Source organism: Nicotiana sylvestris, chromosome 6, assembly GCF_000393655.2.
Source record: "Nicotiana sylvestris chromosome 6, ASM39365v2, whole genome shotgun sequence".
Lineage (NCBI taxonomy): Eukaryota > Viridiplantae > Streptophyta > Magnoliopsida > Solanales > Solanaceae > Nicotiana > Nicotiana sylvestris.
In genome coordinates, this window is record NC_091062.1 from 44,862,745 (window position 1) to 44,879,022 (window position 16,278).

The following is a 16,278-nucleotide window of genomic DNA, read 5'->3' on the forward strand; positions in this document are numbered from 1 at the left end:
TCTCTCTTACCTCTCGAGTCCCCTCGATCCCATCTCCAGCGCGTGCTCGCAAACTAATGTCGCTTCTCAATCAACCTACTTTCTTTTAGCTTCTAGGATTTAAAGTCTCATTTTATATTAGACGATTGAAATTCAAAATATTTGATTAAGAATATAAAAATACTTACCACTTACAATTTTTGGTATGGCGGTAAATAATTTGGTAAATACCGAATTATTAAATCGAAATTAAAAAAATTGGTATTTGATATTTGGTTTAAGTTTTTAAAAATATTTGGTTTAGGTATGATATTTGGTATTTAAAAAATAATACTGAAATACTGATATCGTACCGAAATATAATAATAAGTTACACAATACACATATTATTGATTATAACGTATTAAGTTATATAATATTTTTCTTTAGCATGCATGTTGAGGCTCGCAGTAAAGCTCGTGTACTTCTTTAGGAAAATGAAGGAATAAGATAGACTACAAATTTTGACTCTTATTCTCTAGGATGTCAAGCAGCTTAACGTAATACTTTTACAATTTTTAAGGTGTTTCTTCTCGTGTATTGAATTACATCTGTTGAATTAGTTCTTGTTGTATTCTTTAAATTCAGTAATTAGCTCTAAGCAAGTAACACAATATTTTTAATGATTAAATTTATTTCTTTATATACCTTTTTTCTACTTATTAGTTTTGGACCAAAACTTTATCAACAATTATGTGAGCTTAGAACATTTTTATTTTTGTATTTGTGAGTACTTAATTAAAAATATCACAGTCTATGGGCTCTATGCACTAGTAATATTGGGACTTCTGCATTTATATCCAGTTTTGGGGTCACAATTAAAGTTATACCCACTTTGCAAAAAAATGTGCAAGCCTACCAACTTCAAACTTATCGAGCATGAAGTTAAAAAAAATTAGTTTGAAGTGCAATGTACTTAAGGCCAATTAAGTCTAATGTGCAAAAATTACACTTAAAATGCACTTAAGGTCAAATAGGTCTGAAGTGCAATAAATATTTTCATGCACTTAAGGTCGGAGAGATCTGAAGTAAAAAAATTGCACTTCAGATGCACTTAAAGTCAGAGATATCTGAAGTGCAACCAATGGTTTATGCACTCTTAAGGCCAATAAGTCTGAAATGAAAAAATTACACTTCATATGCACTTAAAGCCAAATAGATCTAAAGAGCAATCAACGTTTTCATGCACTTAAGGCCAAATAGGCCTGAAACGCAAATTGTCCAGAAATAGAAATTTGTTCTTTGAATTTTAACAATCCAGTATACGATTTAACATTTAAATCTACTCCAAATGAGCTCAAATTTAAAATATAACCGCCAAATATCATCAAGAACGAACCCCAATCATCAATTTGTCAAAACATTAATAATCTAGCAAACCCATTTTGCAATTAAGAAAAAGAAGAAGAAGAAACCCTAAGCAATAGTAAAAAAATAAACCGCCACATCAGCTCACCACTGTAAAATATCATAAACTACCTTAAAATATGTTCGCAAACACCATATAAAATCATTGTCACTCGAAGAAGAAGAAGAAGAAGAAGAAAGAAAGAAAGAAAGAAAGAAAGAAAGAAAGAAAGGGAGAAAAAGGCCTAAAGTTGTTTAAACATTGTGTATTAGTTAAAAAAAATTAAAAAGTGGGAATAGGTTAAACGGGGGCGATCAAATAGGGCACCCTGTGTAATTTTACAGCAATATTGAAGCTGAACAAACCAAAGTTACCCTGCCGAATAAACCGAAACCGAAAGGAGAAAAGCCGAATCATGCCGAATTTAATTAGGTACGGTATTGGTATAGCATTTTAGGAAATCGAATATCAAAAAACCAAACCGAAATATCTAAATATTGTACCATACCAACCGACGAACACCCCTAACTTTGGTGATGTGCCTCAATTAATTATTATCATACACAACGTTTATATCAAATAGTATCACTTTATTATGATTAATTGATATGATAAGGTACAATATGTAATTAGAATGCTTAAGTAAATTTTCCGACGGGGTCATATGCACTCTAAGTGGGGTCAATATATATTTTATATCAGCATTTTTCAAAGAAAGGTAAAATAAACTTATATACATATTATTATTTTCTGACGAAACAGGTTCTTATAAACCCTCTTGACCCATGTGAGTCCGGCTCTGACTTTTAGAGCGTATATTTATTTTTTTTGGCTTTCCACCCGGTGTTTGATATCCGTATTGGAGCCCGATTATATCCGGATTCGCATCAGGTAATTAAGGCCCCATTCGGGGGGTAACGTTCCCTACCAAGAATTTTTCCATACCTTGGGCTCGAACTCGAGACCTCTGGTTAAGGGAAGAACAGCCATATTCACTGCACCACATCCTTTGGTGGTCAAAGCGTACATTACTATCTAGCCAGAAGTGTACATTACTATATATCTAGCTAGAAGTTTTAGAGTCAACTAGCCAACTACTGAAGACTTAAATTTACATTATATATCTATATGGCTCAAAATGACCACACGAATGTTTAGTTGAAAAGGAGTTCAATTTTGAACGTTGAGGATGTTCACTTGGATTAATCAGATACTATATGCATTTTGATACCTAACAAAGTTAGTTGACGACTGATGAGTAAAAATTAGAACAAAAGAAGGAATAATATTCTTCAATCAGATTTTGAATTTTTTTTTCTTGAGATATTCCAGGCATATACTTGAAGAAGCGAATGCAGAATTTGGCAATAATTGTCTATTGTTAATTTTTTTAAGTTGGAATTACTGAATTCATGCCATTTTCAATGTCCTCCTCACTGAGATCGAAACAACCAAATGTTATACGTAAGCTAACAAATCAAACCTTGAACAACGATAAATTAACCGATAAAAAGTAATATATGAAAAGACATATAAGTAATAGTTTAATGTGGTTTGGTGTGACATACTGATCACGCCCAACTATGCCTTATAAAAAGGACAATGCGGTCGTTGCAAATATAATCCGGTTTACAAGTCCGGAGTCGAATCCCACAGAGAACTAAGGTTTGGCTACAGCTGTTCACTATCACCAAGAAGACAAGCTTGAACAATTCCTAACTTATAGATATTTAGATTCTTGTGTTTAATTAATTGATTAACAAATTAAAATAATAAATTAACAACTAAAGATACTAAGAGTTAGAGACAAGATTAAGGAGGTCTAGAGTTATGATTTTCTCAATTGTCGGAATCCTTCCCGCTATGTCTTCTATAATTTCGCCTAAGTATTCTCTATCGATCATGAGCACTCTTATTACCGTAAATCTCTCCCGAGTAATCACGACAATTTACTAACGCACTCTCCCGAGCTACGCTAGCTGGCTTTTGATACAGCTCACTTCAGATCGCACCCAAGGCTTCGTTATCCCTAATCCCGCCTTTAAACCCTCGGTTATTGATCCCTCATATACTCTGGGAGTGGTGTTGTTCAACAATTACCTAAATATGCACTCTCTCCCGAGTTATGCACACTAAATAGGCACAGCTAATTGAGAGCTCTTCAATTAACTACAATAAGAACGTAGTTGAACAAATAGAGATTATACTACGGCTCAATTATATAAAAACATAACAAGAATTTATCCTACAAAAGGTTCTATCAAAACTCTAGATAACAATTTAGCTATTCATAATAGTATGTAAAACTACAATACTAAAAGTCATAACCAACAATGAAAAATAGGAAGAGGAAAGAAAAAACTTGTAGAAGAATTCTCAAGCCTTGCTCCTATTGTGTCTCTGCCTCCTTAGGTCAAATCTATGTCAAAAATATGTCCTCTCCAATTCTTGGCCGGCTTCCTTGGTTTAATATAGGGTTTAGGGCTTAAAATCCCGTGTTTTGCACTTTGGTCCCTGAAATTTACGCATCTTGCCGCGGTTCCACTGCGGTCGCGCCGGAACCGCGGCCAAACACCCTCTCAGATTCTTCAGTTGTCCGCGACTTCCCTATGCCGCGGTTCTGCCGCGGTCGCGGTGTTTGACCCTGTTCCGTTTGGAATTTGAAAAAACGTAAAATATGAAAGTTGTATCTCTTTGAGTTAGCTTTCCAACCATATATTGTTGAGCTCAAATGGAGTTCTGAATAAATAGTTATGTCTATTTTACTAAACAGTGCGCAATATGCCTCTTCGAGTTTTCGTTTTGTTGTTTTATCATCCGTTGATCCCCGAACGCGATCCCAGCTTAATTCCTTGAGCTATTACTCAAACTTCAAAGCTTCAAACCACTTAAATTCATTACATAACATCTATATAGCTCGTAATCACACCTACAAGGCATAAAACACACAATTAGTGCAAAACACTAGCGATTAAAGCGCAAACTCAACTAAAGTGCAGTAAATTAGAGTGTAATAATCGACTAAAATACGTAATTACAGCCTATCATCACATACATATGAGCAGTAAGCGTAACCAGAAATTATGCCAAGGGTGCTCAAATTTTAAACAAATCAATAATTTCTTTTTCAATGAATGGCGTACCAAAATTAAACAATAATTTTTTTTTAATTGGATTAAAGTTTTATAAATCAAAATTAAAATAACAAAAGGATAAAATTAGCAATTTTACTAATAAAGTTAATCATAAAACCAAAGGAAAGAGAAAGCCGAAAGAATTTGTAGTTTGTAGAAAGCTTTTGTTGAAGAAATTTTTATAGAGCGTTACTTTTAAAATTATAAAATATTTTAAAAAATAAATTTTAGTTAAAAAATTCGTCCTTTTAAGATTAGTTATTTATTTATACATAAATTTTAAGTTTTAAGAGTCACTTTATTACAAAAAAAAATTTAAATTGAAAAAGAATCAAATAGACCACATATGGTGGTCTCCGTCTAGTTTTGACAAACAAAATTAGCAGAACTTTGAACACTCCTGAGCCGCTGGACTGGCTCACTCAATTGTGTTAAGGATATTCAAAATATAATATATAACCATATAAAGTAATATTTAACTTATATATGCAGTATAATTTTTCGGCGAAAGGTGTGCGCTTGACCACCCCTGGCATAGGGTGGCCACGCCGCTGCATATTAGCAAATCACCCAAAAAAATATTGAGAGATAATTCCCCCCCTAAGCAAGACTCTTAAACCCTAAGTGGTCATTTGGTAAGAGGGATTAGGTGGGATAAGAGGTGAGATTAAGTTTATACCTTGTTTGGTTGGAGGTATAAATTAATCCCACGATAAATTTATACCTCCAACTAAACAAGGTATAAATTTAATCCCACCTATTATCCCATCTTATGCCATCAAATATGGTATTATTTTATATCATATCTCAAGTGGTATAAATTAGTACCGGGATTATAATCTCAGGATTATAATTCCGGTACTATTTTGTTCGCGTACCAAACGACCCGTAAAGGACTATGTTTCGGGTTGTGTGTAAAGTGAGAAGAAAGAATGCTCCATTTATAAAAGTGCTGTTATAAATAGAATTCTATTTATAATGAATGTCCATATTTAGAGAGATTCTAGGGTTTATTACTTGGTGGCTAAGTTAACCTCTCCCTATAAATAGAAGGTTCTATTCCATTGTAATTCATCCCAAAATCAATAAGAGTTCTCTCTCCCTACTTTTCTCTGCAATACTCTTCTTCTTCTTTTATTGTTTTATAACACGTTATCAGCACGAGACTTTAACCAATTGAGTAGAAGCTTTGGGATTGAGCATAATGATTGTCAATTGTTCTATGAACTTCCTTCATGAATAAATTCTGAATTTAAGGTAAGTATTTTACTTTTCTCTTTCAAATTCTTGACATTCTATAATTTGATTTTAAATACAAGCAAAGACGATAAATTTTGATTGCAACTCTAATGGAGTTTGAAAGAAATTATAACCACTCAAAGTGGTAAAAATTTCTATGTCTTGCCATGATCAAAGTCATGTATGATCGTGAGCACAAAAAGTGAAAACTCGTCCCATTGAATTTGCTTCATTCTCATTCCCTTAAGAGAATGTGATAGCAATATGTGATAAGTCTGAAAGAAGACAAAATTATTACCGTGAAGGTATCAATGGATATGGATATGGCAATAAACGAAATTATAATCATCATCATTGTGATAATGGGAATAATAAGGATTCTCAAAATAATCTTTCACTTTGTGAAAGTAATACTTGTCATTGATTTGATATGAGATTTTATAAAGCACATATAGATGATTATGGTCAATTCATGATGTGAATGTGACAACATCTGATTTATGAAAACATATTCATTCTTCAAAGAATATAAACGCGCTAGTGGTAGCGAATATACCATACTTACCTCTAGAAGGAGGTTTGAGATGATATAAGAAAATAATGTCATTATTATGGCATGAATGATCATTGGTCACGTACCTATTGTATGCCAAAATATTTTGGCAATGTGATTATTAAAGGACAACAATAATGCAAGAAAGATATTTTGCATATAATTTTGACCATGACCATAATTTATAACTTTCTCTTTAAAAGAGATATTAACCATATGGATGTTGATGAATATACAAAATTAATTGAGAACTTTGGAAGAGCTAATTATACTATTTTGGAGAAACACAATTGATTACCAATAAGATATTGTGTTGTAGTAAGTCTCAAAGAAACTTATTCAGTTTCCAAGTATACGCGAAAACGGTTGATTATATTGAGACTATAAATAAAGGAAAGATTTAATATTTTTTATTACTACAACTTGTAGCGGGGTAATATGTATGTGAAAAGTTACTCGTTTTATTCTCCAGTTTGTACTACACAAATAAACGAATACCACAATAAAGTGGATGTTTATTGATATAAAAACACATATCATAATAAACTTGAGTTTATTGATAATTGCACACGTCATGGTGTAAATCTGAAGTTTATCAATATTGATAATTTATTCAGTTGGCATTTGGGTTAGCCATATCAATTTAAGTATGATGTGCAAAAATAATAGAGAATTCACATAGGTAAATATTAAAGAACTAGAAAGTTCTTTACAAATTCTCTTATATTGCCTATTCTTATTAATTAATAGACCAACTAAAATTGGCATTGAATCCCATGAATGCTGGAGATATCAAAGGTAAATATGGGCTCATTCACCTTCCATATATACCACATAAGATGCATCGATGAGATGGTTACATGTGCGATTATTATTAACCCACAACATGGTGTTTGCGAGGTAACTTGCTCAATAATTCGATTTAGAGCATAATTTCCAGATTTTCTATTCAAGAAGTTCATCTTGATAAGTTGGTTTACATCACAGTTGGTTTAGCAAAATAATTTATTGAGTGTCTCTTCTTAATAACTAAACTATTGCCTATGAGAACAAAGTTATATCAGTTTGTTATACATTATATACGAAAGTATATTACATTCTCCCCTCACAAATGGTTCAGGGTCAGGAACTAAATAATTCCATCTTATTATTATTGATGTGCGGTGTATATTTTTATTAACACCATAACACACAAAGATGGGTTCTCAAAGTTGAGGAAACAAGTTAGTTTTTCTAACATAAGGGGGATACATTATAAACAATTGAGAAAATGTTACGTGGAATGGATTATCATTTGTATACCTAGATCCTCGAATATCATAATATGAACTTGAAGTTCATAAAAAGATAATTCGTTTGCAATATATTGCAAAGCATGTCATACACATTTGCTAACCCAAAGAAGGTAACTATATTCTCATTGCAAATGCTTATATTAAGTCTTAGAAGGACAAAGTCTATGGTACGCTTAAAGCATATAGACAAATCAGTTTCAAATAAAACTTCTTGATAAAGAAGATGAGCAAATGATCAAACTGATCATAATAAGGAGACAAGTGATCTAGAAGATCACATGACATAATACTTCATAAAATCTCATGAGAGATTCAGGTACCTGAAAATATGAATGAAGAGATCTCTATGATATGTCTTTATGAAAAATAAGGAGGTTGGGACCGATATAAAATGTTCGTCGCCGACATCTATGATAGCGCTAAATATATATGAGGATCTTAAGTCTAGAGAAACAATTCAAATATAATTGGTTTCATATGAAATATATATAGTTTTGGACATGTAGTTCAAAAACTTGAAAGTATAAAGTCAATGGTGTGTGCAATCACCTTTATCTATCTTATATGTCTAGGAATGACATAAAAACTTGATATGCATCTAAAGTCTATTTATATGGCTTATTGACTATACTTATAAGATAATACCTGAAGGATTTAAATTGCTTAAAGCATATACAATTCTTGATCTTGAAGTACCACATCCTCAATGCAATTTATGCACAAATGTATCTTGCTATATTTACACGCATGATAATATGATAGCAAGAGTTTTTGCCCCTATGTGATGATATTGAAATGACGATTCCAACAAGAATGATGATTTCAAGGTTCAACATATTCATTCAACTTAATATGGTTGATTTATTTATCAAATCTCTAACAACGATCTCTTGAAGATGGTGCACAAGATTGGAATGTGAAGACTCAATGATGTGAATTGATGCTCTCATCAAGGGGAGTTAATGCGTGTTGCACTCTTTTTCCCTTACAAAGTTTTGTCTCACTGGGTTTTCCTTGCAAGGTTTTTAACGAGGCAACCAAAAGGCGTATTGTTAGATATGTGTACTCTTTTTCCTTCTCTAGAATTTTTTTCCCGCTGAGTTTTATTTAGTTAAGGTTTTAACGAGGCACATTATCTGTTGAATAGACATTCAAGGGGTAGTGTTATAAATAGAATTTTATTTATGGTGAATGTCTATATTTAGAGAGATTCTAGGGTTCATTACTTGGTGGCTAAGTCACCCTCTCCCTATAAATAGAGGGTTCTATTCTATTGTAATTCATCCCAAAATCAATAAAAATTCTCTCTCCCTACTTTTCTCTGCAATACTCTTCTTCTTCTTTTATTGTTTCATAACAAGTGCAAAATATTTTTCTCCAAGAAAAGGATTAATTAGTCAAATATGAAAAATTTATATTTTCATTTTAGGAAAAGTAAAAATCAATTATAATAAATACTTTATCTTTCCTTCGCAAAAAGTAAAATTCAAATATATGTAGTAGAAATGAGGAAGCCCTAACACTCCTTTTAATAGTTTGGATTTTTATAGAATGATGATATCGCTTACTTTGAAAGAACTATTTTATAAATACATTCTCATAGAACTACCTTCCTCTGTTAATTCTTAATGAATAAAAAAGATAGCATGAGAGCTTATATATTTTTCTATAAACGTTAATCGGCTCACTCTTTCAACCTTTTTACTAAAAGGTCACACACATCAATTTAACAATAAATTAGTTATAAATTAGCTTAAAAAGGCAGTTCGATGCACTAAGCAACCGCTATGTGCATGGTTCGAGGAAGGAACGAACGATAAGAAAGGGCCGGACCACAAGGGTCTATTGTATCTTACCCTGCATTTCTGCCAGATGCTGTTTTCACGGCTCGAATCCGTGACCTCTTGATCACATAGCAACAACTTTACCAGTTACACCAAGGTTTGTTAGTTTTAAATTGGCCTCAATTTGATAAAGTAAACAATTGAGAATAATCGAGTATAGATAAGAAAACCTATTTTAGCCAACCTAATTTACACATTTTGTTATGATTGTTTGCAAAAATGTCGAGCCGGCGGGGTCAGGAATCAATAGGGGCAATAACAAAAAGGGATTGGACACTAATCGTGCTAGTAAAATGACCCAACTAGACCTCAAAAAAAGTTGTACCACTGGTTTTGGAACCCTGATCAAGTTTTCAATTCTTTCATTTCTTAAGCATATCACCTTTAGTTATCAATATTCTCAAATGAAATGCTTCTAGAATTTCAACGGTCGAGCTCATTTTCTAATGAAGTCAAAATTCTTTATGTAAGATACGCTAACTCAAAGAATGCATTATCATCCTTTAATAAAAAAAATTTAAATTATATATATATATATATATATATATATATATATATATATATATATATATATATATATTATTTTGTTCTAGAACAAATAAATATAGTGATAAAAATATATGTTTGTCTTTATATTCTTTTTATATTCTTCGTAGATGATATGATAGCAGTCAAATTACTAAATGAAGTTTTTTTCTGTATAGGTTTAAACAAATTCTCTTATTTTGTTCTAGGTATATAAAATGTATGACTAAATCTATAATCGAGTAAAATCCGGTTTTCATGTCTAGTTTAAACTCTTCTAAACTTGTGTTTAGGCTTCTAGCAAATATTTCTGGATTATAGTTCGGGAAATTAATAGGCATTAAAATTTTCTTTTTGTTTTATATATTGTAAGATCCTACTCGGTACTCTCACTCTCAAGATCTATAAACTTGTGTAGTTTCTATTTTAATTAAATTATGGAACTGCCTTATATAATTTTATTATCTTTTTTTTTTAAACTTTTCACTTTGTTCATCTCTTCTTCCCAATCTTTTAAAGAAGTAGATCTTTTCTTAACGCTTTTTTCTTTAACGTCACCCTGGCCACGGTTAAACCTATATACCCATTTTTTTGGGCTTGACTTAACTGGTTTCTCCTGGGAATTTACAGGTTAATCCATCAAAATTGTTAAGAAGTTGAAAAGATAACCATATACTAAGAGTGATGTCTAGTTATTTACAAACTAAGAACTAAGGAATAAAAACATAAAGCTGTAAAAACATGGGTAATATCCGGAAACATAGTTTAGATAAAAATAGTAACTTGCATGTTTACAGGATATATATATATATATTAATTCTAGTTAATAATATAGTATTGATTAGTGATCTAATATACTTGATAAGTAACGTGTAATAAATTGGATGCTAAGGGGTATATAGTCAATGAGGGGAGACCCGCGTGTAAAACACAGAGAGCAGAGTAACGCGTAAGGGATCCATTAGGAAGAGGGTGACGTTAACCATGGTTGGAAGAGGGTGGAACATTCTAACTCACTTGTGTGGTCAGCTTCCCGTCGTCACTGCTATTCTAATAAAATAACGGAACAACCACCTTTCCTCCTATATATATTTAGTATACGTTTACTTTATTCTTCATTTCTTTTCCCTTTCTTCTTCCTCAATTTTAACTGCCTAGTCTTCTCTCCAAATTGATATAACTGCCGCTACGGATAATTATCTCAGACCCCACTTGAGCAATATCAAATCTACACTCTTTCTTCTGCAGCAGATCATATCAGGTATTTTATTTTGTTTGTTACTTTTGATTTTGGTTTGGTTGAAAAAGCGAATTAACAAGAAATTCAAAGTTTTGATTTTTGTGATCTGTATGGTTCGTTTTCATATGTCAAGGAGTTGAATTATGCCCCTAGTTGAACTGGATCTTTTTCTTCTCGGTTTCTATTATTGAAAAGGAAAAAAATCATTTTTCCTGTGGATTTGGGTTCTTACTTTGTGTTAATTCTGGTCTTCCTCTGCAATTGAAATGGACTTATATAGCGTGATTTGGTAAGGGTTGTAAAATTTCGATTTACTGAATGTTTACAGCAGTGTATTTCACGCTGAATATGAATAAATAATTTCGTTTAGTAAATTCATGTTAATTAGTCTGAAAATTATCCTGTAGACTTGTTTTTTAAAATGATTGCTATCACTTGGAGTTGGCTCTGTATTTAACCTAATTTAAGGGCTTAAACTATTCTTGCTGTGAACATCTGTGGAACAAGGTTATCCTAATTTAAGGGCTTAAACTGTTCTACTTCAGCAAACACTTATAGTAAGAGTTAGAACTAATTATTAACCCCACATGATAGATTATTCTCGTCTTAACAACCTACGAGACATGTCATGCTGATGCTCGATGTGTTTTGTTCTGTACTTCTTCTTCTCTTCTTCTCTTTCCATTAGCTTCAAAAGAAGAAAGCTTTATTGTCCTCTGGAGAGGGTTGTAAAATTGATGTTAGTTCATCTCTGTATTTATCACAGGTTGATTTTGTTGAAGCAGATATTGTCGGTGAGAAAAGAGAATGTGCTGAAAATACTTTGTGCATAGTATGGATGCGCACCATTTCTATGATTATGGTGTGACTGGAAGCGATTTGTCATGCTCTTCATATCCTACTATTAGTTCTCTACCAAATAGGCTGTCTGGAACCTCGAAATTTGATTCAGAAAATTCGCCAATTTCGCCACTTGCAAACTATTTAGACTCTGAGACCTTTACCACATTAAGTGATTGCCAGGAGCAGCACAGCTCTACAGAAAATCTTTCAGGAGCTAGTTCTTCCAGTAATTCTTCGCTGGATTATAACCATTATTTCCATCGTCCAAGCCCCTCCCCGGATTGTCTTCCGGAAGGTCTGCTGGTTTTCTCTGGTGGAAATGCTGCTCTTCAGAATGCGGTTCACAGTCAGAACATGCAACATGCTCTGCTGCAGTTGGAGTCTGCTTTAATGGGGCCAGACGAAGAAGTCACAAAATCTAGCCCTTCTTATGGTGGCAATAAGGCGGCACAAACATCAAATCAGAGGTCTAGGGCGTGGACCAACGAATCCAAGGTTTTGCATCAAAATGAAACTCAACGATCACAAATTTCCTTGTTCACCAAGTCAGGCAATGGAATTCTAAGTCAGGAACGGGACAAAGTACTATACAACTTGCCCTTGCATGGTGTTCCCTCTAGCAATCTGAAGCAGCTGCTTATAGCATGCGCCAGAGCTCTTGCTGAAAACAAACTAGATGATTTTGAAGTACTGGTTACCAAGGCAAGGAGTACTGTGTCCATTACTGGAGATCCAATCCAGCGTCTTGGTGCTTACATTGTAGAAGGGCTAGTAGCAAGAAAGGAGTTATCTGGAACCACCATATATAGGAGTTTGAGGTGCAAGGAGCCGGCTGGAAATGATTTACTCTCCTACATGCATATCCTCTATGAAATATGTCCTTACCTAAAGTTTGGCTACATGGCTGCAAATGGTGCCATAGCAGAAGCATGCAGAAACGAAAATTACGTCCACATTATTGACTTCCAAATTGCGCAGGGGACCCAGTGGATGACTCTCTTACAAGCTCTTGCTGCAAGACCTGGCGGTGCCCCCTATGTACGCATTTCAGGAATTGATGATCCAGTTTCACAATATGCTCGGGGAGACGGATTGGCAGCAGTGGAGAAACGACTATCAGCAATTTCTGAGAAATTCAACATTGCAGTAGAGTTTAATGCAGTGCCAGTTTTTGCTCCAGAAGTCACTAAGGCTATGCTTGATGTAAGGCCTGGTGAGGCTGTGGCAGTAAACTTCCCTTTGCAACTTCATCACACCCCTGATGAGAGTGTTGACGTGAATAACCCGAGGGATGAGCTTATTAGGATGATAAAGTCGCTTTGCCCCAAGATAGTCACTTTGGTGGAGCAAGAATCAAATACAAACACGGCCCCATTTTTCCCTAGGTTTTTAGAAGCTCTGGACTACTACCATGCAATGTTCGAGTCAATAGACGTGACCCTAGCGAGGGACAGGAAGGAGCGGATCAATGTGGAGCAGCATTGTTTGGCTAGGGATATAGTGAATGTCATAGCATGCGAGGGCAAGGAAAGGGTGGAACGTCACGAGCTACTGGGGAAGTGGAAATCCAGGTTCATGATGGCAGGTTTTCGGCAATATCCTCTGAGCTCTTATGTGAATTCAGTGATAAAGGACCTCATGAGGCGTTACTCGGAGCATTATACACTAGTGGAGAAAGATGGGGCTATGCTGTTGGGATGGAAGGAGAGGAACCTAATCTCTGCATCTGCTTGGTACTAGGTATGAGAAATGACTGAAAGAGTTGTATCTGTAACGAAGTTGTAGTTTATTACTATTACTTAACGAGACGATAGGATGGATCAGGTAATGTCATATATAGTTTCAGTTTTCTTAACAATGAGTATAAAAATATTGCTTTCTGTTTAAAGTATTGTTCATAGTTATCCTTGCTGTAAAATATCATTTCTCGTCCTTAATCTCCTTGATGATTATATTTCTTGAGCAATCTTCGCAGTAAGTCATGCTTAGTATCTCAATGTTTTATTATCTTGAAAAGGAGATCAAGTTTTTAGGTACTAGCTAAAAGAAATAGTATATAAAACAAAATTGCATTGAGAAAATATGAAAATACGAGCAGGTCTTAAGGACTGTTACTAACACTCGTAATTCGGGTAATTGAAACATATACTTGCATATATACATGCAACAAGGAACAAAAGGTTTATAGAAATATCGCACCCAAACAAAAAATGCCCTTTCACCATAAGCATCCTTAAACATTACAAAAGCAAATATCCTTCCTTCTTTCCGTATCTTTTGAAACATAATAAGGAAATAAAATTTTGTTGAAGCAAATATGACGTTACAGAATGGGAACTGAGGGCAAAGGGGAGGGCAAGAACAATGATCCACAATGGGGAGTTAGTACTGGTATATTAGGAAAACAAAAACTCCCTCCTTTTCAGTTTATGTGGTACAATTTGGATTTCGAGAGTTGAACTTTTTAATTTTGATCGCGTATTTAGATATTGAATCTTTAATTTTTTTTAATATAAAATTGACAAGTTTGGAAACTACATAAAAAGGTGTTATAAGTCATTATAATTTACAATTCAAAATGCATATAAGAATTGCGATAAAAAATAACTTGTTTGATTCTCAAAATCCGAATTGCATCATTTAATTAGGAGAGAGGGAGTACAATTCTAGAAGCTCAAATACTAAATACTACAATTCCAGCAGTGAGTTCACAGGCTGTCTCTTGATGCCCAAGTGGAAACAGTCTATCGGTCGGGTTCAATTGAACACAAAACTTTCGACGCGGAGTAAAACTTTATTAAAATTGTAAAAATAATATATATGAACTAATTCGTAATTACTTTAAAAATACAATGAGTTCAATGTTAAAAGTTTTAAAAGTTTAATCATAGAGTTTAAATCCTGGATCCGTCTCTGAATGGAAGAGTACCAGCCTGAAGTAGCTCCATCTTTACTAATAGTCACAACGAGAACTGCGCCATCGCTGCTCGCACCACCATGTCGTGCAATGGCAAGAGACACCGCATTCACAACCAGTTTCTCTGCTTCTTCTTGATTCATGCCTTCCCTCCATGCTCGGTCCAAGAAAGCATGCAAATAACTAGATTCACGTCCTTCAATAGCAAAACGTTGCGGCTCTAATACTGTGCCCCCAACAGGAATCCCATATATGTTACCCCCATCATATTTGTCCCATCCACCAACAATCCTTCCTGTTTGATGCGTAACCTTATTGTTATAGGATAATGAACTAACAAAGTTTGCAGCTGACCTGACAGTCGTTGGCTGGCCAAGTTGAATTCGAAGGTGGCGAACGTAATCTGAAACTATTTGTGCATCGTCAGCGCAAACATAGACATTATCAGCTAGCTCAGTTATCTTATTAAAAAGCCTACTCGTCACATGCATTCCAGTACTTGTGGGGGAGTTAGCGCCAAGAACAACGCCACCCTCGTAAGTCGCCCCAAGGATGGTGGCTTCCGTAGAATGTGGCAACAATCTGTCCATCTCCATGCCTAATTTTACTTAGCTGAAAGACAAGAAACAAGAAATATAAGAAAGTAAGAACATTCGAGATGAGATTATACCAATTTGCACGACTTGGGTCGCTTTTATAGTATGTTCGTAATTCTTATTCCTTATTGATATAGGATTTCTTATTGGATTAGGAAAACAGTACCTTATTGATATCGGCCAGCTTAATCAGATTAGGAAAACAGTAATTCCTACGTACGTACTATTCCTTATTGATATTGGACTTATTATTTCGATTAGGAATTAGTGACCGGTGCATTTCATTTTCCTATTGTCTTATAGATATGGGCGTGAATTCGAATATAGAATCTTCAAGTTTTTAAAAATAAAATTTGCGTATTTAGAAATTATATAAATAATACTATAAGTCACTATAATTAACAATTCCAAATATTTGTAACTTATGAAAAATTCGGGATAAAAAAATTCTTTGAACTCTCCAAATAGTAATTGCCTCACATAAAGGGGAGAGAGGGCGTAGTAAGTTTGAATTTGTTAAATTATGTAGTCATTTTTTACTTCAATGATAATAAATAGATTAAAAGAATTGATATTGGCGTAACTATGCGAAATCCGGGGAAATCTCTGAAATTGTTCCTTAACAAAATGCTAAACTCCAACTATGCATTTATTTAAACAGTACTATATATCACAACTAGAAATGGGTGGAAAACCGTCCAAGGCCTTCCGAACGAAATCCGTCGG

General features: G+C 33.9%; 2 protein-coding genes across 2 annotated transcripts; one reads left to right on the plus strand and one right to left on the minus strand.

The window, feature by feature from the left end:
• Positions 1 to 11,074: 11,074 nt before the first annotated feature.
• On the plus strand, positions 11,075 to 13,927 carry LOC104241442 (scarecrow-like protein 21). The gene is made up of 2 exons (XM_009796388.2): positions 11,075 to 11,217; positions 11,963 to 13,927. The coding sequence occupies exon 2, from the start codon at positions 12,031 to 12,033 to the stop codon at positions 13,777 to 13,779; it is 1,749 nt and encodes a 582-aa protein (XP_009794690.1). The 5' UTR covers positions 11,075 to 11,217; positions 11,963 to 12,030; the 3' UTR covers positions 13,780 to 13,927.
• A 953-nt stretch (positions 13,928 to 14,880) lies between these two features.
• Positions 14,881 to 15,552, minus strand: LOC104241443 (proteasome subunit beta type-6-like). The gene has a single exon (XM_009796389.1). It carries the CDS (start codon positions 15,550 to 15,552, stop codon positions 14,881 to 14,883), a length of 672 nt encoding a protein of 223 aa, XP_009794691.1.
• Positions 15,553 to 16,278: the final 726 nt, after the last annotated feature.